The sequence below is a fragment of the Pagrus pagrus genome (genome assembly GCF_965226575.1).
Source record: "Pagrus pagrus genome assembly, chromosome: 20".
Lineage (NCBI taxonomy): Eukaryota > Metazoa > Chordata > Actinopteri > Spariformes > Sparidae > Pagrus > Pagrus pagrus.
The window spans coordinates 13330309-13353662 of record NC_140207.1 but is presented as its reverse complement, the minus strand read 5'-3'; the positions used below and the strand labels follow the sequence as shown (position 1 = coordinate 13353662).

Here is a 23354-nt window from a genome sequence, read left to right as displayed (position 1 = left end):
CAGACGAGCGCTGTGGGCTGCCGAGGCTCTGACATCTCGCCGCTTCCCTGTAATGCACCAGGAGGAGCTCGCAGAGTCTGGAGGATGGGGTTTATTCCCCGTCACCCACCGAGAAATCAATTCGTTCTGTGGAGAGACGAGTGTCTGCTGATAGACGTGTGGAGGATCATTTAAACTCCCAGGATCCATTTTGGATTGAAAAGCAGTAAGGTTTTGAATCCAAAAATTCAAAAGCTGTAAGGTTTTGAATCCTGCATTTCAACAGCTCCAACAAGCCTCTAGAAGGCTTTTATTTTGGTAACAAGGCACACACCTTAAATGGCATTTAAATCCCTGTGTTATTAGTGTTAGGGTTAGGGTTAACTGGTCATTTTATTGACTGATGGGAATTGATTGAGGGAGAAAGGGTAGTGATCTGAGACGGCGTTGAAGAGATGACTGTTTTGTCTGGGACAGACTCAAGATTTGTAAAGTTCAGCCTCCAGGCCAGGGATCTTCTCAGCCTCCATATTCCTAAGATTCTCTGCAGGGGAAAGGACACAGGTTTATTTTGTTCACTTGTAATTTATTGGAACTGTTCTATTATTATATTTCATTATTCATTTCAAGGAAGTAGTTTCACAGAGCTTAGGGGCCTCCTGCAGACAAACAGGCTGACATTTCTGGAGAAGAAATATGAATCTTTGTATTGTTTTTCATTTCTTGGCCTCGAAAGAGTCTGGAGGGAATAAAGATGTTTGTTTAAGGCTTAAGAAAACTGTGTCAAAAATTGCATTTTCATTAAGCTTACAAGTCTGTTCTCTTTCCCCCCAAGCTCAACAACAGCCATATCTGATTTTTAATCTCAGAGCACAAACAGCACCTCAGGTCACTAAAGTCCCAGAGGACGTGAACTCTAGGTTACTACAGTACAGCCGAACACAACTCAGCAGTTTGAGCATGTGAGTCCTAAATGCAGCTCATGACATCTTTAATGTGACACCAATTAGGAAATGTTGCTTAGTTTCTTGCTTTTTGCCTTTGGGGAAGTAAAAGGTCAGGGTCAGCTTCACGACGGTTCCAGTATAAATGTTAAGTTTCAAGTAAAATGTTAAGACACCCTCTGCCTGCATTATTTTATTCTGTATGAAGTCAAATAAGAGTAATCTTTTGACCCCTGCTAACCTTTCGGCATTTAACCTTTCTGTAACTTTAAGTGGTTTACAGTGTGACTGTCACTTTCTCATCCTTTCTTTAAAACATCATTTACATACAGTACTAACAAAGGCCCCACGGCTCCTGCCCTCTTTAGCCAACACCCAGTATCTAAAAGGCCACCTGACTCACTGTGTGGCACAATGTGGGAGGACGCTGATACTGATACTAGTCAGAAGAGGAGGAGACCGGGTGGATGTCGTCATAACAATGGAAAAGCGGTGTCCAAGAAGTTCATCGGCATTGCAGAAGATCCTCTTTCCTGTCACTCGCCGCGGATATTCACAGAATGCAGAATAGTAAATACGAGGCAGTACCACTGTACGAGTGGCGACACCATCTTTACGAGCAAGAGCGTGGGTGTGAAAACGCTTCAGGTCAAGAGGGGAGTTTTCTAAAACAACGCTCAGGGCCACTGTAGGTAAAACAATAAATGAATATAATATTCCAAGAGAATGCTCAGAATTTCCTAGTATAAGTAGTGAATTTGCAAGGAATAAAACTGAGAATAAACTGCTAAATTAAGAAGAGGCAGAAGGAGGAGAAAACTGAAATATGTATGAGGAAAACACTTGAATATTCTCAAAGATTATCAAGTTTTAAATTTACAAGAACGCAAACTCTGAGATTAAAGTCACAAATTTCCCAGAAAGAAAAAACTCTGACAAATAGTTTTTGTTTTGCTTTGTCAAGGAACCACATCACTTCACTTTACTCAGGGGAAGCGGTCCAGTCTGTGGTTTTTTTCTCATAAATCTGACACTTCTCAGAGACCTAATTTCTCGAGACCTGGGAACTAATAATCTGAAAAAATATTTCTCGTAAAGTTGTGACTTTAATCTCGGACGTTCTGAGCCTTTTCTTGGAAAATTACCACCCCATCCCCCACTTTTTTTCCATTAACCTACAATAGCTCCAATACACTGTTTTTGTTGTTGTAGAGTTCACACGCTGACCATCAGGTAATAACAACACATCGTTTAATAATCTAAATCACTTTTATTAATTTAAGTTAGGTAGAGACACTAAACATTGGAACCACATTTGCTCTGCTATGGAGCAGTCTTCAGAAAATTACAAAAAAAAAAAAAGAAAAAAAAAGAGGCTTATGTCATACTGTCAAAAAAAATGGCAAAAATTAAGAGGTAGAGAATTTAGGCTCATTACTGTGACTGAAGGAATGATGCCTATTGGAATGTAGTTGAAATTCAAAAACTCTTGTCATCCCAAAGGTATATAAAATGTTCATACATCAAATATGGTGGAGACAGTCTTTTTAGGATACTGGGGTATTCACAACATTAAAACATTTACATTTCACTTTAACTGGACACGGTGGACGATGGACAGGAGAGTTAAAGTGTTACTTTGGACAGATTAATGGAAAGCTAATGTCTTTAATGCATTTCCCTCAACCACACATCAGTGTTGGGACAGCGGTTCACCAGGAGTTACAGCCTATGTTGCATTTTTTTTTTTTTTTAAACAAATAATATGGTAACAGATAAATTTACAATATAAACACCACAGATCTTGAAAATATAGACAAGTGAGAGAAAATAAAAATGTATTTCCTCTCCGTTTCTCCCAAAGCAGTACATTCTGAATGTGTCACACATCGACTCCCTCGTCCACTTTTCATTCGAGAGGTTAGTCGATACAGACCTGAAACAACAACAGGACCATTAACGGGACAATGTTGAGTCCCCATTACACTGGAAACACTGAAGATTTAAATCAGCCACAATCTGGCCTTTTACATGTCCCATTTGGAATGACTTCATTATCAACATATATGCTACATGTCTGTAACTTAACAACAAAAAACGGAATATGGTAAACTTATTGTGAAATGTTCATCTTGCTTTGTTTTTAAATGACACAAGAGACAAATCAGAGTCATGTTAAGCTGCAAACCAATTTCCTGACTGCCTGAAAAAAAAGAGCCTCTGCGCGGGGAGACGCTGGGTAGTTTGAAATGCTCCGTTCAACCTTCCTACACAGAGAATGCTGGCAGTGTAGAGAAAAATCAGAAATTACAGTGCATGTCTACAAAAATAAAATAAAAGTGAAAACATTTTTTTTACTGTTTGTACAGTAACATACTGTATATTTCCACAATGACACTAGATAAGGCTGGTGACTACATTACGTAAATAGTTAATTATTGGATACCTTTTCTGTATGATTTCAAAAACTAGTGACACAGAATATAGATGTTGGTTTCTTTAAACAAACTTAAAAAAAAAGACAAAACAAAGTCAAATAAATCCTTTGTGTAGTACACAGCTTTCTTTGTTCCAGAGGAACAATATGGTAAACCTTTGCATTTGCTCAATGCAAGTGCACCAGTCAAGATTCAGTCTTTCCTTCCATTTTCATCCTCAGTGGTTGTTTCCTCATGCTTGCAGGTTTATGTGCCTCTGTTCGTGTTACAAACAGTGCCCCCTAGATCCCGTTCTTCGCCTCATTGTTGTTCATGGCCTCCTTTCGCTGAGCTAGGAAGGGGTACATGCACTTGTCGGCGCCGAGGAACCGGTACATGCACACAATGGCCTCGAAGGGCAGGATGCTGCGGAGACGGGACGGAGATAAGATTAATGACACAAGATACTCGTGTATGGTTTACCGAGAGCTGATGGAGTGAAGAACTGAAATGGAGGGGGGTGTATATAGGAAGGAAACAGGATATCAGAATGCAGGAGGGAGCTCACCTTTTCATGAAGTTGACCATATAGACGATACGCGGTGTACAGATCATGGGCTGGTCGGTGAGGATGGCCCTCATGGCCTGTTTCACACAGAACTCTGGCTTCAGGGGAGGCAGAAATGGCTCAATCTCCTTCCTGAATGGAAAGAAAAATATCATAAAATTGGTTCTTTACAGACGCAAAATTCAGGAAACGTAAAATCAAATTTAGAAGAGAGTTTACTTTTTGTAGAATTTATTTGAAAAGTAATTTAAAGATGCTGGGATATACTTTAAAGAGGTAGATTAGTGGTACTGGTGGTACAGTAACGACAGTAAAGCTAAAGAACATGGCACCTGACTGTAACCATCAAACAAAGTGAGGACTATTACAGCAGTGGGGGGAGGGGGGACTTAGCCCAGGTGCACCTGTTGGTGAGGTTTTCCCCTGGGAAAGTCGCCCTCTTTGTCTAAGCAGAGCGCTGACCAACGGCATACAAGCGACTTTATAAAATCTCTAACACAACAAACCATCAGCTGCTGCTTTGAAGTTCAAAAGGTGTTTGCGAGGCAATTTTATATGGTGAAAATTACAGATGACAAACTCATCCCAGGTGCAAGAAAGCTTTAAAAAGAAAACAAAAAACAATTACACTGGCGAGTGCGTGTTGATTCTAACCTTATTCTGCAGCCTTTGAACATTCCCGTGTCTACCAGGTAAGGGCACACGAGAGTCATGTTGATGCCGTCCTTCTCCGAGGCCTTCAGCTCATGGCTCAGCGACTCGTGGAACCCGATGGCACCGAACTTACTGGCACAGTAATCCTGAGGGAATAAAGAGAGAACAGGTTAGCCCTGTAAAAGTCTGCCCCTGCTCGCACCCGGGGACCACAGAGAACATTATCAAACATGCCCCATGGGCTCAGAGGTCTCTCCTTGCTGTTAATGATACAGCCACAAAAACCTGAGCGAGCCTGTCCGCTGTTCTACGGTTTCATTAGCATTCTTCTTCGGTGCATCAGGAGACCGCTCTGCTTGGCGGGAAGGTTTTGATGTGGTTCGCAGTGGAAATAATCTTTTAAGTAAAAAAAAAAAAAGGCTTGGGCAAACACAGATGCATGTTGATAAACATGGGGAGGATAAAGAGATGTGACTGTGCCCACATAACAGGCGAGGGCTTTAGTTCCCTGAAATTAATGTGCACGTCTGAAATCACATTGGACGCACTTCCAGGAAGCATAATAGCTGAACAAAAACTGACTTAACTGCACCCCTTTGAAGGGGGGCTTTATCATTATGGATGAATGCTCGTGCAACAAAAGCAAACGTGCAGCTATAAAAACCAAGCCAAACGGAGAAGTAGTCCCTGTAGACCATCTGAAAATGACACCATTCTCAGCCTCTGTTCTCAGAAATATCAAAATAAGACCTTCAAGGAGGGCTACCAATTTACTCCTGCTGTGGTTATGGAGATAAATGACTCCACTAAATATTTTAATATGCATTAAATAACAAAAAGAATCTGTACTGGGGGAGAAGAAAAAAAAAAAAACTATAGGAAGGAAAAACCTTATCCATTGAAAGCTGCTGTGAGCTGAATACTGAGTGAGCACCAAGTTGTTCACAAAGCAGTGATGAAGATGTTTCTGTCCCTTGGGGAGCTGTCAGCTCATTCTGGCCCTGGGGCCAGAGCCCAATAGGGGCCCGACACCCCCACTGCTGCAGATAGAGGAATCTATAAGAGGCTCCCCAATGCTCATCTGTGTCCCTTAATTTAACGGGTGGAGGGACAACTAGAGAAAGGGGGCCTAGCCTCCCCCGGCCCAGTGTGCTAGCTGGCACGCTGAGGGCTTCGGAGAAAAGCACTGGTTTTGGATGGTGGGAACGATGGGATGTGTATGTGTTGTTGTGTATGATACTAACCTCCACTCCAGCTGTGCTGAATAAACCCAGGGAGCTGGCAACAGTCACAATGTGACCATGATTCAGCTCCAGCATCTTGGGGAGAAACGCCTTGGTGGTCTGGGAGAAGGACAGAAGAGACAGAAGGGCAAAGAAAAAAAAAAAAAGAAGAAGGTTAGTTCACTTGCAGTTTGTCTGTGCCAAAGCCCTTTGATCCTCTGCCTCCCTCTCATCCCCCCTCTTCATGTGCTTCTCCCCTCTTCTCCATGGTGATGCAGAGAGAGGCGTCTGAATGAGAATTCATAACAGGCAGAAAAAAAAAGAATCTGTCTGAGCACTGGAGGTGCTGCGCTGGAAAGTATAAAAAATTCACTTGAAAGTTGTTGTTTTTTCTCTTTGTTGTAGGTGTGAATTAGGAAGAGAAGAATGAGGGTTTTCACCTCTTCAGGTATTCACTGAACAAACAGGTATGTGGGGTGTGTGTGTGTGTGTGTGTGTGTGTGTGTGTGTGTGTGTGTGTGTGTGTGTGTGTGTGTGTGTGTGTTACTGTACAATCTGTTCTTTTCCCACACAGATCTGGTGCCCGTCGCTGGGCCCGGCTCTAAAGACTTGGTGACAACACCAATCATAGGCCTCCGTTCACTCAACAACAATACAATCCAACCCTCTAGTCTACCCGCACAGCCTCGCGCCCTGCCTGAGCAGCAGTCAGAGGAACAATCGGCGGGGTGATGAGCACTGAGATGAAAGAGTTTCACCGGAGTGCCACGTGAGAGCCTGAGTGCTTCCACCGGCCGGTTCGATGAGTTAGAGAGGTGGTGAGAAGAGAGAGAGTTAGCGGTTACAGTTGATTGGCCTATGGATCCTTTCCTCATTCTGCCCGTCTGCTGACTTTGGACACAGCATGAGCCAATCAGCAGGTGTGACATGTGACGGCAGTGACAGGAACTGACCAATCACTCTCCCACTGGGAGGTCTACAAACAACCAGCAGGCCTTTTGTTGGTAGCACTGCTAGATCTATTCAAGTCAGACGTGCGCTGCCATAGTGAAGAACAATGCATGAAGTCTACAACACTTCAGAAAGTCACTGAGGCTGCAAATAAAAACACAGAGGACACCTTTAAATCACAGTTAGTCGATCAAGTCTGAAGGAAAAACACCAAACTCTTTGGTTACAGGATGTAATGTAAAATATGGCTGGTTATAACTTCTAACAGGTTAATTCCTATCTCCCAATAATTCTGTGGTCGTGTAAATGAAAGGCGAAAGTTTCATTGGTTGGTACAGTATGCAAGCCTGGCCAGAGAAATGATTCAGCCTCCTTTGTAAACATTTGCTGGAGGGAAGCACAGAGCCAGAGAGTGCATGGTACCAGGTAGTACAGCCATGAAACCACTGGCAGGGGAGGAAAAGCCTCATTAAAACTGCACCCAGAGATTAACTGCATCGGACCTACTGACTTCTAGTGCAATCTCTGCTATGCTTTACTGTACTGTAATTAGACGTCTTTATCCTTGTGTTGGGAAGTAAAACTGGAAGCAATAAGTCAGATCTGCGCAGAGAAAGCCAGATGACTTCACCGTCTGAGTTTATTCTATAGCCGGGTACAATATTACTGATCTGACTCGGCTCCAAACATCTGCACTTTTCCAGGACATAAATTTTCAAGTTGCTGCAATATTCAACTCATCGAATGATGGGGCCCCAAAGAGAGGGAGCGAGAGAACACGAGGCCTGGATAAAAGCTGAGAAAGGCCTCTGCAAGCCAGAATGGCAGCGGATGAGGGAGAGAGAGTTGCGTGCAAATGAAGCATTAACTTAAGATATGCCCATACCTGACTAGAGCCAAAGTTTCCCACTCCCACAGCAACTTTCAGAGAGCAGGGAATGACTTGATCTGGCACATTGCTATTCGACTAAAGCCAACACTCAGATACAACTGGACAAGTTTGCCGAGTGGTCTGGAAATAACTGGAACTGATGGAGGAAAGGCTGATCCCCTCAGCTGGAGGACGGGGCAAAACGTGAACAAGCGTCCCGTCTCTTTCCCTCTCTCTCCCACCCTCGCGTGATGTCCCGCTTCTCATGGCAGCTCTGGCATGTGGGTATGACCCCCGCTGACCTCTCAGACACAAAATGTGTGAAGGCGACCAGGGGCTCGTGTCTTACATCAGAGCGGCCGTAATTGGGTCTCAACGCTCCCTTGTTCCGCTAAATTACCCGCTGACACAGTCGGGCCTCCTTGGCCTATGTGGGGGTGCCTTGCCCGCTGCACCCCCTAATTGGTGTGTGCCCCCAGGAGCATTTAAGCCACACAAAGCTTCTTGCAGCTGGGGTGTCAGGCTGCATTAGTGCAAGCGCCTGACCAACAGGAATATGAACAAAATATTGGCCTTTGCGTAGGACCAGATGGCCATTTAATTGGGCTGACTTCTCCCTGGATGAGAGAATGAAGGAGGTGGGGAAAAAGCCTGAGCTCGTCTGATCCTACAGCCAATCGCAGAATTCGAGTGGGTTGCGTTTACTGGACTTTAGGGATGAGGGATGCAGATTGGTCATGTTGTGGTGGCCATGCTAGTTACAGTTGACTGAACCTTAAACCCCCCGCTGGTTGTACCACTGAAAATCCAATTTACCTGGAAAGCAACATCAAAAAGCCAGAGGGGGATGTAGTGTCACTGCACGACAAACATCAAGAAGCAGCCAATAGAGTGTGTCACCAAACACAGTTGGTGCAAACAATCCAATTAATTCATCAATATCTTGGCTTTGTTACATTTGGTAACCCAGTAGAATTACTAATCATTTTCACAGATCACCAATTTAAAAAAAGGCTCACAAATTTAAGTTCATGGGCAATTAAACCTTAGCTGTATGGAACTTAAGCTCGCTTAACCTGTACCATTATTTTAAAGTCACTTCATTACGTACCGTTTTCTTTGCCTTTAAGCTAATTTTTGGGACGTGTTCAATAAAAAACAGCTATGAAAGCTAAATATTGGTCCCAAATGCCAACTTTTTAAAAGATTTTCAGATTGAATTCCACTGAGGGCTGAAACAAATGAATATAATCAATTATAAAGAAGATTCAACTATCAAGCAAAAATGCCAAATACTCTTTGGCTCCAGCTACTCAAATATGAGGACTGGATGCTGTTCGTTTGTCACTTTGTCACAAACTGATCATCTTTGGGTTCTGGACAGTTAATCAAAACATCACATTGGGCTCTGCAAAATTATATTAAGCATATTTTTTTTATAGTCCAGTATAATTTACAGACTAAGACGGTGAAAGCAGTTGTTAGTGCCAGCTGTAATCCCATCCCTTGAGAACAGGTACTGCTCAGGGAGAGACCCAACGTGGGAGTAGTCATGGCTAGCTCCAGTGAGGGGTACAGGTGCACCAGGCCTGAGGAGGGGCCCATATAAAACCAGTCAAGTAGGACCCTTCTGCCTGGCTGCCTCCTTTCTCTGGATACAGCAGGAATGCGGCCTGCGGAACTTGGCTCCTGTCGCCTGGCATCTTGTCAAGCTGATCCACAGACAAGAAACCAATTGTCAGATAAAGTGGGTCAGCAGCAGCTTACCATTACCCTCTCGCCTCGCCTGTGGATGGGACGGCACTGCCTTCCTTCCTCTTTTCTTTCCTCTGCTCTTTTCCCGCCATGTCACTGCCGAGGGCTCTGCGCTTTCATACAAATCGCACGAGAGGTACGATTTCCAGGAGAAGGGGAAATTACTGCTTATTGTTCATAAACCACCTGTTGGATAACCGGCTCCACTGGACACACACTAATCCTCAAACACAAACTGGTGACACTTACTGAAATGACTGCGCATTCCGTCCCGCCATGACTAAAGGCTGAGGCTCCAACATCACAAATCGCCAGCTGGACTAATCAAAGCGTCAAACAAATTAAATGTTATGACCCCCTGCCTCATAAAAACCTAAAGGGAGCGAGGGACTGAATCATAGCCGTTTGTCCGTGTGTGTGTGTGCGTGTGTGTGTGGCAGAGCCGGATGAACAGAGCTGGCCTCCATGACTGCCATGCAGCTGCACCCACTGCCTCCAAATCAGGTTGGGAGGAGTCAGAGGGGCCTGTGGAAGGAGGACAGAAGTGTGGGGTCTGAGCTGGGCCGGTCTGGCAGACACCCACACACACACACTACGAATAGCATCCGCTTCCTGTTCATGTCTCCATCCCTGCCTTATTCCCACTACATCGGGGCTTCCATTTGCCCATTTTACACTTTTCGATGTAGGGGAAGCTTTGAACCTGCTGTCATGTTACTCTTGAGGAACTGGGTGTTTGGGTCTCTGATGCTTCGCTGACTGGTGTAAGTCACGATGAGGTTTTGTCAAACAGTGCCACCTGACTCTGACTACTCTCTTGTAAATTCCCTCTAGGGTCACCATTTAAAACATGACCCTAAATAAACAAGGTTTAAAAACCACTTTGTATGACTTGGCCCTAAATGGAGTGTATGAGTTGAGTCATGAACCACAACTAAGCCATTTTATAATACCTGTTGTTCAGAAAGGAAAAAACTAAATCAAAGGCTTGTGTAATGCACCACCTGCATGCAGTGAGTAACTGTACCATGTTTGTGTAAGAGGAAAGTGGACAGTTCCCTGTTAGTCTCAGCTCTATTCATCTAGCTTGTGTCTTTAATGAACCACATCCTCCATTCTGGCTGTCGCCATTCATTAAGTCCCTCTTTCATCTGCCCCCCCCCCCCACCAACCCTAAAGAAACCACGCTCTCCACAGAACATGGGAGAACACAAACACAGGGCCCCCATTAAAAAAATCCCAAATCTGCCACCCAACCACTGGATCCTGACTCCAAAAGAACGTGGAGAAAGCCAGCAGAGAGGCACATGAATAGTTGAATGGAGCATCCATTAAAAGGAGGAAATACACAACCTGCCTGACTGACAACACAAGAGATTTTCATGCTCAATTAGGGAGCTTCACGATCACCGTGGTTTCATGGTATCATTGAGAATGCAGCTCTCCGTAAAAAGAAGAGCCTGCAGCCAAAGTCTCAAAATGAGCATCATCCGCCTCACTTCATCCATTGCCCAATATATCGTGACAAATGCAATCAAAGATGAAATAGTCAATTCAGAGCTTTGCCACCAGGCAAAGGACAATCTCAGTCCTTGCAATTCACTCCACAGCAGGCCTATAAACCAATTTGTGCAAAATCACTACAATTGTCCCACAGAGGTGGCCATTGCCAAGCAACGCAATCAATTATCATTACTGGTTTGTTTAGGAATCTAGGAGAGGGGCTTAAATGCTAAAACACTCAACTCAAATCAGTGAGGCTGCGCTATTCAATGGATGTCTAATTGCCCGGCTGCAACCACTGGCCCTCCACACCCTACACACACACACACTGCAAGAGCACCTGGCCTGTTCAACGCTGCAGTGTATGCTTATCTAAAAACGCAACATATTCACTCCATCAAGTCCACGTAGCCTTTCAGATAAGTATTCACACTGAGGGGGCCCCGAGGAAATGAGCCAGAGTAAAATCTGATACACAACAAATCACCGCCTGCCAACAAAATGTGGCGAGATGATGCGACGCAGATCCAGCCCATGTACGGAACCACCTGCCTCCATCACGCAAGTCAGATTTGTGCAGATCTGCGCTGCGAAGGAGAGGAGCGGGAAGGGCCGACATACCACGCGGATCCTCGGTTACTGGGGCGGCCAGAGAGCCAAACCCGTGACTTTCCTCTGGCAGAATTAAACTAAGCGGAGCTGAAATTCGAACAAGCAAGGGAACTATTTATGGTCACACTTTTTCAATCCTGCAGACACACATACACACACACAAACCTTTGATTCTTTTATTTGGCACACAGAAGGAGAAGATTATGAATAGGCTTGCAAGTCAGGCTGGAAACATTCCTGTGAACCTAGCATCACAGTAAACACATCTGATAACACTGTGCTCATGGAAACTGAGATAAGTCAAACCATCAGACTCTAACCGCTAATATCCACACACACACACACGCACAACTCATTACTCTGAGTTTACACTTTTGGCATGCTCAATTGCCTGTGCGTCAACTCACCCAGAAGTGTGCGTGACAGTTGACCACCATGGTGCGCTCGATCAGCTCGTCGGGGCACTCCAGGAGGTGATGGCCGGAGACGACGCCGGCGTTGTTGATCAGTATGTCCACCTCTCCCACCTCTCGACGCACCTTCTCAGCTGTAGAATACACACTCTCCCGCTTTCCCACGTCGCACACATAGGTGTAGACCTGCGGCTGGAAAGGAGGGACTTCCTCTACGCCTCCAACAGGTCCTGGAGGGAAAAAGAGAAGGAAACCGAGATGAGGAGAGTGATCGGGCTGATTCAGAGTTATTGTCACTTATAAAACTGAATTATTAATTAGACTGACTTTTAAAATATTGGTGATTTTGTGAGTGCACAGGAGTTGATCAGTCATCTATTATAATGCATGTTAAGAGTGACTTTTGGAGGTAGGAGTTGCACTCTTAGTTAGAAATAGGGACCACCTGAACAAGCACTGAGGAGTCAGGCTTGTTTGAAAATCAAAGATAGTGTGCAGAGATGCCTGTGAAGCGTTGCAACCATGTCCATGTGAAACAATGCGTTCATGTAACGCTCACACTGCACACTGTATAGTGTCCTTGACATAGATACATATTGCCGCTGCAGAAACAACACAGAAAGCCACCTAAAGACACGCTGGTCGTGCGTAAAAATTGTTTGTTTTTTAAAAAAAAAAAGCTGAATTGCTGGAAAGAAAGCACACTTACCGTCTTTGGTAATGGGAGTGTCCAGCTCATGGTATATCTGCCGCACCATCTCCGCCGTTTCCTCATTGCTTTGGCTGTTTATGTCCCATAACACCAGTATCGCTCGTCTCCGGGCGAACTCCTTGGCGAAGAGCCGCCCGAGGCCGCTTCCAGCCCCGGTGATCACGCACACCTGTCCCGCCACGCTCTTCTCCTTGGGGCGCACAACCCACTTCGCCCCGGCGGTGACAAAAGCCCAAAGCACCTTCAGAATGACCACGAAGAACTCCGCAATGATGATCATCATCTTGACCCAATCAGTTCAAATGAGCAGCGAGGCAGAAGAAAAAGCGCAAAGGGAGTGAGTCCCTCTTGAAAAAACCTGGTTGCAGCAGGGTCACGCCGACAAAACTTGGGGACTACAGTACAACGCACATGCACGCAAAAGTGACGAAAAAAAAGGGCGCAAGCAGGACCTCGATCTGTGAGTTTAAGATGCTGCTCAGTCAGAGTCCAGCTGCCACTTCAGTTGCAAGTGAGTTATGAGCAGCTACTACCAAACCGTGCGTCCTTCTTCCTCCGCTGCTCCTCCACTCATCTCACCCTCACTCGCATCTCGCTCGCTATTTATTCAGTCCACCCATCAGCGCTGGACCCAATAGGACGGAGACTTGAGCGCCTGTCAGAATGAAGCGCTCGCTCCATAGACAACACTCAGGAGGTGATGTAACCTAGAAAGTCTTTACCTAACACTCATCTCTTGCGGGTTTTTTTCCCCCCTGTCTGTTTGACATCACAAAGGAAGATCAGAGAATTGGCTTTCCCCGTTATTTAAAAGCCCTCACTGTGTTTGCTCTTTGTACTTTCGTCAGGCAATATTCAAAAACAATGTTGATTATTAAAATAAAGAATGTGATTTTTTTGAATATTTAATATCAAGTTGTGCCTTGATTGATTTCAAGAAATGTCTCGTTTTGATTAGAATTACCGTGTTTTTCCCAACACGAAATACAGATTTCACACCACAGACACAGATCAGGCCATATCTTACAGGTCCAGGGCAATGTCCGCTCATTCATACATAGAAACAGCAAAATAATCGTTTTTCCCCCTAAAAAAAATATCCACACTTTATGACTACTGAGCTGTTTTTGATTTGATCTGAAGACATATCATAGGAATTTACTAGCAACGACCCATTGTGATCTGCTGCTCACTGCGGAAAAGTGAAAGTGTTTGATAAGGTACGCAGCCAGACGTAAAAAAAAAAAAAAAAAAGGGGGGAAAAAAGAAAATGCTGGCCAATGGCGATCAGGCAGGTTATATATCTCTACTGCCTCACATGAGGAGAATTCTGATGGGCAAAATGTGATTATTGCATCCAGTGAATTCAAATGATTGCTTCAGAAAAGGGCCTAAGTATGAACAGCAATGTAGGAAAGCAAAAGCAGGCACATTTATTCTGAAGGTCCCTTACAGAGCGTTAATCTATAGATGAGTACTACTGTTAAATATACTGTAGCTCTCGGCACATGTGCTTTTTAAGCAGAATATTTGATTGTGCATTAAAAAATATTTGCATCAAATAATATCATAGGAAAGAAAACAGCGTTTTGTGTCTTGTCTTATAACCTTGCCGCTGCTCACACTGCCTGTGTTTTACAACCTGGAGCAGGAGAGGTGGTCTCTTCTCCACTGAGCTCCAGAATCCAGCGGAAAGGTTCAGCGAAGGAAACTTCCCCCTACAGCAGCAGCTCTGCACACACACACCGGCCTGTAAAATGAAGCGTTTGCTCCCTCTGCCGGATGAGCGAGTGCTTAACCATCACCTGTGGCATTAGAATTAGAAAGGAGCCGTCATAAACTTGCAGTAGACCATCCTATTTTATAACAATAACACATGTTTATCGAAAGTATGGTCATGGATGACAGAATGAACGTATTAAAGTTAGCTTAGCATTAGCTTTCCAGAATTATAACCGAATTCCACTATCCAAATAAAACAAAATAACAAATTCCGAGATATGACACTGCACATTTAGAAACTACTCAACAAACACTAGAACTCTAACGACCTAATGCTATATAAAGTTATATCAAAACTTCAATAACTTTCACATCGGTTTAAAATACTCTCCCCGGCTAATAAGAGAGTCTTCAAATCAGGCAGCTCGAAGGACGGCCCGTGTGGGTCCTCAATCCTATAACGCGCACATGCGCAATAGAAAATTTCTCTTTCTCGGTGGGCGCAATGGCGGACGCAGAGTGAGTGTTTGCTGCGGATTCCAAATCTAAGTACATCCAGTGTTAAAATGACCATCTTTGTTTATTTTACACCCTGGATGGATTGTTTAGTTTACATACATCATACACATAGTAATATTGTTAAAGATGGTCTTTGTTATTTTTGATAAGATGACTTTGTCCAGACTTATGTGTAGCCTTAGCAGTAGTACAACATGGCTGTCTCTGTAGCCTCCATGCACTCAAGAAGCGGTTGGTTTCTGTGCTAAAAAGGGGAACAGAGTTAAGAGTTAATTGTTTATAATGTATTGTGGACTTCTTTGTGTCTGTTTATGTTTCCAAAATACTTAGGCTAGCGTTAAAGTGAGCACGGGCTACCTAGAAGGAAGCCGGTAGCAGACAACTTAGCAAGCTAGCGGCTAGCGAGGATGAAGAGAGGTGTCAGTGTTACAAAATAGCAAAATATGCATAGTCTGTTTATTTCCAGCATGGTCCTGACGTTTTGTATCTTTGTAACAGAAAAAAGGTACCGGCGGTCCCTGAGAGCCTTTTGAAAAGGCGAAAGGCCTTCGCCACCATGAAGGCCATGCGTGTCAAGAAGATGCTGACCGAAAAAAAGGTAACGTGCTTTCGTCTACACTGTCCTGTTTAAAGAAATACCGATGTAGCTCACATTTTTGTAGCCGTCAGTGTGTGGTTGATTAACCTTAAGGTATGTAGCCCTTGCATTGAATCGGCATGTATTCCTATTGTGTTCCCAGGCCCGCAAAGTGACCAGGAAACTGATCTACAAGAGGGCTGAGAAGTACCACAAGGAGTACAGGCAGATGTACAGGCGTGAAATCCGTCTGAGTCGTACTGCTCGTAAAGTGGGAAACTACTATGTGCCAGCTGAGCCCAAACTGGCCTACGTCATCAGGATCAGAGGGTGAGTAGTGTCCTTACCTGGGATCAGATATGTCCTGCTTGTCGGACTCATTGGTAACATTTACATGGATTGCTCGACTTCCAACTAGACATGATGCTCAAGCTGTTGGTACTGATGCTTGAATAGCTATTCCTGCTCACATGCCATGCAGTGTTGCTGTTTGGAAATGCCACTTCCTTGTTTCTCCAGATTTATAGTATTAAATGTTGAATAAGCATTCTAAACGTTTTGTTGCTACTGTGGCTACATTTCACATGGTGGTACACGAGAGCATGTGAAACTGAGCTGTAAAGCAGTTTAGATATTGTGCCACGCATCGCAGTCATGAGGCTGTTAAGGTAATGTGTTATTTTTTCAAGATGAAGGGTGTTCTGTTCAGACTTTGACCCATTAATGCCTATATTTGGTTAATAGAGCAATCCACGTAAATGTTGATAAAATGTTTAAGTTTTGTGGTTAATGATGTAAATTCTTTCCCCGACTTATCGACTATGCTGATACAGCCATGCAAATTAAGCCAATTATATCTGAAACCACAATCACCAGACTTATTGGAAAACCTACATGCTGATGTTTACTGAAATGCTAATCATTGTCTTCATTTTTAATTTTTTCCCAGTATCAACGGTGTCAGCCCCAAGGTCCGCAAAGTTCTTCAGCTTCTCCGTCTGCGCCAGATCTTCAACGGTGTGTTCGTTAAGCTGAACAAGGCTTCCATCAACATGCTCAGGATTGCTGAGCCCTACATCGCTTGGGGGTAAGGCTGTCATCACTCAAACTTGATGTTGACCTTGTGATGGAGGAGAGGGTGACAAAAATGGGTGTATTCCCACTATGGACCATCCTGAACTTTATAAGCCGTACTGTTATGGTGTACAGATACTGGTGACTGACTTTATTTATCCCTGGAATGTGGTTAATGATGCCAAACTTTTTTCCCCATCTTATCGACCATGGTGAATACTGACTGAAAATAAGCCAATTTTGTCTGAAACCACATTCCATGATAGCTATAGATACCAGGGAGTGCACAGTTGTTATACATCTACAATCTGAGTAAATATGTTAATTATTTGAGGTTTGGATAAACGAAAACGTGTAGTTGTGAGTATGTCTTGGGTGGAGAAATTGACAGTTAACTAGGACTGTATCAATTCTGTAGTTGGAGACAAACCACAACAGTTACGCTCTGTGTAGGCTTCTTGTTTTCTTCCTACTTTAAAGAAGCCTTACTACAACCACTACAGAATATTGTTCTTAATGTTTCTGTTTTGGGCTGTTATCCTAACTTAAAATGTCAGGGAGTGGGTACTGTTACAGTTAATATAAAAGAAGACTAAATGTCATACTTGATTGCAGGAAGTGAAGGCATGTTCACGCAAGTTTAGATTTAAATGCTTGTTTATAAGTAAGATTAAAAAAATTTACTAACTGATCTGAATTTGACACTGCAGAGTGCTGTGAATTATAACCTTTAATATCTTCAGATCAGTCAAGCTACTATCAACTGTAGTGAGAAATTGTATAAATACGACACTAAATGCACTATCATTTATAGTGGTTCATCTCCTGTTGGTGTGTAATCAGTCAGTTAACTGCTGTTGAACCGCTGAGATGTGTGAGCAGGCATCACCTAATGGTAAATGTCAGAGCAGGTGATTTGCCTTTGACTGTTTATTGAAATGACCTTAAGTGCCACATGTTTTGAGATCAGTTGAGCACTAAGGTTTTTGTTTTAACTCGTGCTAAAACTGTTAAATTGAATTTGACTTCTGAAGTGGATGAACCTAGAAATTATATGGCTACAGACAATGCACATTATTTTCATTTAATTTTAGAAGGAAATGGGAAATTGATGTTAGTTGTGCAAGTCTTCTGTTGTGGTTGCTCAGAACTAATTTGAGCTCATTTTGATAACCTTTTGTTTTGTTACCCCCCAGGTACCCCAACCTGAAGTCTGTGCGTGAGCTCATCTACAAACGTGGCCATGGCAGAATGAGGAAACAGCGCATCGCCCTCACAGACAACGCTCTGGTGGAGAAGGCCCTCGGTATGGAAGTGTTGTACTTTTGTGTTTGTTTGTATGTAGCACAGTATACAGATGCCTATATGAGGTTAGGATGGTTCTTGGTGAGAACCTTGTTATTTGTGACAGATTAATATTAACATGAGAATTCCTCATGAGGAAACGGTTGAAGCATGCTTTCTCTCTGGGCTAAAGTTTAGTGAAGACATGGTCTTGGTCAAAGCATATAAAGGTATTTGGTGTTCATTTGTGCTACAAAGCACACTGCTTCAAAAGCAGAAACACAACTAAATGTACTGTTGGAGTAAAGCATTGTGCTGCATGTGGTTAATGATGCACACTTTTTTCCCCGTCTTATCGACTATGGTGAAAAAAAACTGAAAACTAAGCCAGTTGTGTCTGAAACCACATGCCTATCTAACAGTGATGAACAGTTTAGGTCAATCTTTTTGAACTTTGTGTCACAATGTAAAAAGTTTGACCATTTTAAGAGGGCTTGAACTTCTTGGGATATAGTAAAAAGTCTGGGTTAAACAAATGCTCGATCAGTACAGTCAGAGTTGTCCAATATGCAGTTTCAGACTCAAGTTTTCCCAGTTGGTGATGATATTGGATAATTCACCTCTTGCCTCTGATTTCTAACAATGGTTATGCAGGTGAACTTGTTAAGTAACTTACTGTTTGATCTGCAGGCAAATATGGCATCATCTGTGTTGAGGACCTCATCCATGAGATTTACACAGTTGGCAAGAACTTCAAGCCCGCCAACAACTTCCTGTGGCCCTTCAAGCTGTCATCACCTCGTGGTGGAATGAACAAGAAGACCACACACTTTGTGGAGGGAGGAGACGCTGGCAACAGGGAGGATCAGATCAACAGAATGATCAGGAGGATGAACTGAAGTTTTGGTGAGTGGTAGGAACATTGCACATCTTGAAAGTCTACATAGCTCATTAGGTGTGGTTAATGATGCATATTCTTTTTTCCCCATCTTATCGACTGTGGTGAAAACCATCTGAAAATAAGCCAATTATGTCTGAAACCACATCTTAGTCACATAAACGGATGCTTAATTTAATGCAAGACACGAACAAAGTAATGGGGCCAGATGTAACTTGGTTTAAATAATTTAATTCCTGGAAGAAAGTGTGAGGTTTGTTTTAAACCTGACCAATTTATGTTGTAGATGAGCTGGATGATATTCCTCTTGAATGGAAATGTATCAGCCCCCATTGACCGTGCTCCTAATATGACCACTGTCAAATATGTATTTATAGTTTCCCAAATGCCATTTATGGTCCCCATACTGTCTTCAAACAGGGCTCATAACAATCGTTGTGTATCTGGTAACAAAATCAAGATAAGCATGTTGGTTTCACATCTATAATGTAGTTTTTTTTCTTTCAGGTTTTCAAAGGACTCAAAATGTACAATAAAACATTGGAAAAAAACCCAACTGTCTTGGTCTTGTCATTAATGTGTGATTGTGTCATTTAATGCATATTGTCTCTTTATTGTTGGCATTTAGCAGACAACTCCACATTTCCCCTGCCTTATGCAGTTTGACTAGAGCATTATTTTTTTTTGAGGAAAATACATTTACTAAAGTACTACTTCGAGGTACTGTCCTGTATACAAGTGTTTACATGTTCCACTACCTTTTCCTCCTGCTTCTTGAGGCAAATACTGTGAATTTCTACCCCACTGCTTTAGTAACTTTGCAGTGAGACTACTACAAAATATGAACTAATGAAGATATTCAATAAAGCATAAATGAGCTCCAACATTACAGATGTTCACATTAATGCACTTATATTTTTACTTAACAGATGCCATTACTACAATACTTTGAGTAAGGATTTAATACACGACTTCTGCTTGGGATCATATTTGACACATAACTACCAACTATATCTGAATTATTGAACTAAAGCACATCACTGACTCCTTAAAACAAGGTGATGACTACACGTGCAGCTGTGGTGCATTGGTTGAATTGTGTACGTAGACACATGGTTAAAGTATTTTTACAACATGAGGATGTTGAATTGGACTTTAAACACATCACTGTTGAAAATAAGGCGACATAAATACAGGAGCTGTCATCTAACGGTTGTATGAAGCTTGTTTCCATGGCGACGCGGTGACTCGCTAGCATTGGCCGCGGTGAGCTGCAGCCTAGCACTGCTGCTCGGAGGATGACTAGTTTGTACGACTTCTCCCGTTTTCATGACCGGCTGTCGCACATTTGATCTGTAAGCAGCTCCTTATGTTAAAACAATCATTGCATGGCAGCTCCCAACATGATGACTTTCCAGGTGAACGCATCGCTACCAACCGCAAAGGCTTTGATATCAGAGGGAAGCTCAAATTGCAGCCAGCGCGGCCCTGATGCGGCTGCATATCCAGCATACAGGAACTTCGGGATGGGGGCAGGTGGAGGACAAGCAGCGTTCAGACAAAATGATCATATGAGGAGGAAATTCCCTGTGATGCAGCCCTTGAGCAGTGAGTAAGCGTGCTCCATGTATCTGCTGAGCTCATACGAGATGCAAGTTAGCTTAGCTGTCATGTCAAATGAATGCTGACTATCACCGTTCATCTCTGTTGTAGAGCCCAGGGACTGGAAAGCCTTGGTTAGCGGCATCATAGTTGGAGGGTAAAAATGTGTCAAATTAATCATCTTTAGTGGTGTAAAAGATCCAAATACAATACACAAATTGTACACTGTATGTGTCAGTATTCTTGGTGGTATTGGCCTGTTTAAACGCCATGTGTGTTGGAATGGCTGCTTCTTATTTCTCTGTCTCTAATCCATGTGTAGGTCACCTAATTTAGCCAAAGATGACAAACTAGAGTCACAGGACAACCTGGAGAAGGACATGTGTGGGAGACACATTGTGTTTGATAAGAAATGTAAGAAAAGGACTTTGATTATTACAGTTTAGAGCAGATTTATAAGATCCTTTACATTTCCCTCACTCAGAAATATGATGATCACATATCTGACATAAGAACTGAATTGGTTTTGAAAAGTGCATACACATTGAATCTGAAGCTTGGTCCTGGATTGTAGCCTGACAGCCAGTAGGTGGAGCTGTCATCGCATATAATGAGCACAGGCCTCATTTTAATGACAGCAAGTGTAACAGTGATGTTTGAGAGAAACTTAGCTGTATTTATGAAAGCTTGATGTTTGCCATATTCATTTTTTCTGTCTTTTTAAATCCCTTTAAAGAGTTGCTGTCTTCATATCAGATCTGAATCCCTTCTGAATGGCTAAATGTGATTATATATTAGGTTTCGAGAGGACCAGAACTGTGATTCCTCCGCTGCCAAGAGACTACCATGTGCACAGACCTGGCAACCTGCATCCCCTCAGCCTCTCCAAGCAGCTTTCCCACAGCCATGCTGGGCGGCCCTTCACCCTGGGGTAACCGGTGGATTAATGTCACTCAGTGCAGTAGTTGTAGCTGTACTCTTCATCGCATATTTCTGGAGACAGCTGCACAGATTGCAGTAATTAGACTGAGTCACTGTCTCATATGACGAGAAAAGCAGCCAGATACAATTAATGTTTCGAGACACCGTGATTTATTCATCACAAACGGAAGATTTTGAGCTGATTGTAATGTTTAACGCTCCTGGGAAAACAAGGGGTGCATGATTCTAGCTAAAACTGAATCAATATCATTTTGCAAAATAAGATACTTCTGGGGGCTGATGGCTGACTGACATCAGTATCAGATATGGTATTGGCATATACAGTAGGGTCAAGACCTGATGCACTCGAGCATCGATGTTTTCCCAGTATGTCACAGAAGTATTCAAGTGCCCCCATAAATGTTCAATGGGGTAAAAGCCAAGAATATACAAAACTTGTCTTTTACCGTGAAATGAGTGGGTCTTCTTAAAGCAGCATTATGTAGAAACTGGCATTTTGTGCGATTTGCCGCCCCCACAGTGCAACACCACTGTCGTAAATACAAATCCCAAATTGTCAGACGTATCGTAGGTGCTAACTACAAACAAAAGTCATCACGTCATAATAATGTTGTGTCTTGAAGCATTACGTCTCATGTGTTCATCATGTCCTCAATTCTGTCATCCAGCTACCCTGAAAGATACGAACTGAATACCAGTCCAGCTATCCTCGTTCCCTCCGCTTTAGTCCTCAACGGCAGAAACACTTTAGCAGTGGAGAACTGCAAGCTCAGCAGGTATTTTTGCCCTTATAATCTAAATCCGACCAAGCCAATCAATAGTTCTCTCAATTATTTCTCCGACCTCTGCCTCTTCTGTTTTCCCTCTGTTCTGCAGGCCTAAGGTGAATTATCCAACCTACAAACTCCTGACTGTTAAAGACAATCAAAAGAGTGAGTTACTGTGATGCCGACACAAGTATTTGTTGTGGTCTTGACACGTCAGGTCAGGAACGCCCTCACCGTGTTGCAATTAAACAGCAGAATCCAACCTTTCGACCTGTACAGGTGTTTGCGTGTTGATTTATTGGCAGCAAACATGTCCGTTTTATGGGTTTTAGGTCTTCAAACTAAAAGCAAGGATCACACAAAGTAGGACAAGAGGCCACATGGAGAAAGGGGAATGTGTAGTGGGACAGGTAGGGTGTGGGTTTGTCCTGAAGAAGCCTCATCTCAACTTGACCCAGTTTTAAAATGCAAAACAGTACATTAGATTCAATGCATCACACTGAAAATACCAATTACACTTACTGATTAGGCAATACTAAGTGGCCAAGACTTGCTCCCTAACTGATATAACTCTTTAAATCAATACTAATCACGAAATGAGCAGTTTGATGTAGTTTGTGGATTTTGATTTAAGCGACCTTAACATTTCTTCTTCTCTCCCTTTCCTTCATCCCTCTCTGTCCTCTGCTTCTTCTCACACAGGCCAGTCCTATCCAGACCCAGTGCTCGGAGCCTCTCGCTCCTTTATCCACAGGATATCTGAGCTGTCCTCTCTGGAGGGCGAGACGGTGAGACAAGAAAAGCTCAAGAAAATGCGGAAAACTCGAAAACCTCCATCCTGACAATCACCTTCTTCCCAGTCGCCCCGGTTAAGAATCAAAACCCTTGAGTCCGTGCCAACGACGTCTGAGCAAAATAAAACATCTTGGGCACCGTGTTCATTTCAGTGGCTTGCTCTTACTGCTTGTTTCTCCTCAGTGATATTAGTTTCCTGCTTGACATGGCTGATCTTCACATTCTGGGATTCCTGACCTGAGCTCCTCTCCTTTAGTCATTACATGTAGTATTTTACTGTGGTAAGTTGCAGCGTTTGCTACAACAATAAATGCTGATAATGAATATTATTCAAATCCTTCTATCCTGACTCACAGCTGCCAGTAGTTTTCCACTCCACATCTGCATGAACAGATAGTTATTTTACCTCTCCAATGGCTTGTAATGGCTGTTATGTAACACTGCCATATTAATCACTATAACGTCCATATGTTACAGATGCTGTCAAGCTCAGATCTCATTACAAAAGTGTTTCAAACCGTTATATTCTCATTAAGCTTCGTTAAGTAAGTGAAATATCTATGTATATATTA

The 23354-nt window shown here is 43.1% G+C and overlaps 3 protein-coding genes across 5 annotated transcripts; 2 read left to right on the top strand and 1 right to left on the bottom strand.

The window, feature by feature from the left end:
- Window positions 1-2173: 2173 nt before the first annotated feature.
- On the bottom strand, window positions 2174-14649 carry rdh10a (retinol dehydrogenase 10a). The gene is made up of 6 exons (XM_084340640.1): window positions 12600-14649; window positions 11885-12120; window positions 5807-5905; window positions 4563-4708; window positions 3909-4040; window positions 2174-3766 (listed from the first exon to the last, which is right to left on the bottom strand). The coding sequence occupies exons 1-6, from the start codon at window positions 12883-12885 to the stop codon at window positions 3643-3645; spliced, it is 1023 nt and encodes a 340-aa protein (XP_084196766.1). The 5' UTR covers window positions 12886-14649; the 3' UTR covers window positions 2174-3642.
- A 108-nt stretch (window positions 14650-14757) lies between these two features.
- rpl7 (ribosomal protein L7) lies at window positions 14758-19232 on the top strand. The gene is made up of 7 exons (XM_084341015.1): window positions 14758-14843; window positions 15342-15441; window positions 15584-15750; window positions 16370-16507; window positions 17691-17800; window positions 18469-18684; window positions 19184-19232. The coding sequence occupies exons 1-6, from the start codon at window positions 14830-14832 to the stop codon at window positions 18675-18677; spliced, it is 738 nt and encodes a 245-aa protein (XP_084197141.1). The 5' UTR covers window positions 14758-14829; the 3' UTR covers window positions 18678-18684; window positions 19184-19232.
- Window positions 19233-19904: 672 nt separating this feature from the next.
- cUnh8orf89 (chromosome Un C8orf89 homolog) lies at window positions 19905-22924 on the top strand. Of its 3 annotated transcripts, XM_084340387.1 has the most exons (8): window positions 19906-20284; window positions 20390-20435; window positions 20601-20692; window positions 21077-21209; window positions 21889-21996; window positions 22097-22152; window positions 22320-22397; window positions 22690-22776. In XM_084340387.1, exons 1-7 carry the CDS (start codon window positions 20065-20067, stop codon window positions 22352-22354), a joined length of 690 nt encoding a protein of 229 aa, XP_084196513.1. In that variant the 5' UTR covers window positions 19906-20064; the 3' UTR covers window positions 22355-22397; window positions 22690-22776. The 3 variants fall into 3 exon arrangements, with proteins under 3 accessions (XP_084196514.1, XP_084196513.1, XP_084196512.1); XM_084340386.1 differs by lacking the exon at window positions 22320-22397 and having other exon boundaries at window positions 19907-20284; window positions 22690-22924; XM_084340388.1 differs by lacking the exons at window positions 20390-20435; window positions 20601-20692; window positions 22320-22397 and having other exon boundaries at window positions 19905-20284; window positions 22690-22924.
- Window positions 22925-23354: the final 430 nt, after the last annotated feature.

Bases quoted from the DNA above. Each gene is read 5' to 3' on its own strand.
- rdh10a (XM_084340640.1), bottom strand. From the start codon at position 12,885: ATGATGATCATCATTGCGGAGTTCTTCGTGGTCATTCTGAAGGTGCTT. The intron at 5,906-11,884 runs GTGAGTTGACGC...TCCTTCTCCCAG, and splicing joins ACTGTCACGCACACTTCTGG to ACCACCAAGGCGTTTCTCCC. The intron at 3,767-3,908 runs GTGAGCTCCCTC...CCGTCTCCGCAG, and splicing joins ATGGTCAACTTCATGAAAAG to CATCCTGCCCTTCGAGGCCA.
- rpl7 (XM_084341015.1), top strand. The intron at 15,442-15,583 runs GTAACGTGCTTT...TTGTGTTCCCAG, and splicing joins AGATGCTGACCGAAAAAAAG to GCCCGCAAAGTGACCAGGAA. The intron at 15,751-16,369 runs GTGAGTAGTGTC...ATTTTTTCCCAG, and splicing joins TACGTCATCAGGATCAGAGG to TATCAACGGTGTCAGCCCCA.
- cUnh8orf89 (XM_084340386.1), top strand. From the start codon at position 20,065: ATGGCAGCTCCCAACATGATGACTTTCCAGGTGAACGCATCGCTACCA. The intron at 21,997-22,096 runs GTATTTTTGCCC...TCTGTTCTGCAG, and splicing joins GAGAACTGCAAGCTCAGCAG to GCCTAAGGTGAATTATCCAA. The intron at 22,153-22,689 runs GTGAGTTACTGT...CTTCTCACACAG, and splicing joins TGTTAAAGACAATCAAAAGA to GCCAGTCCTATCCAGACCCA.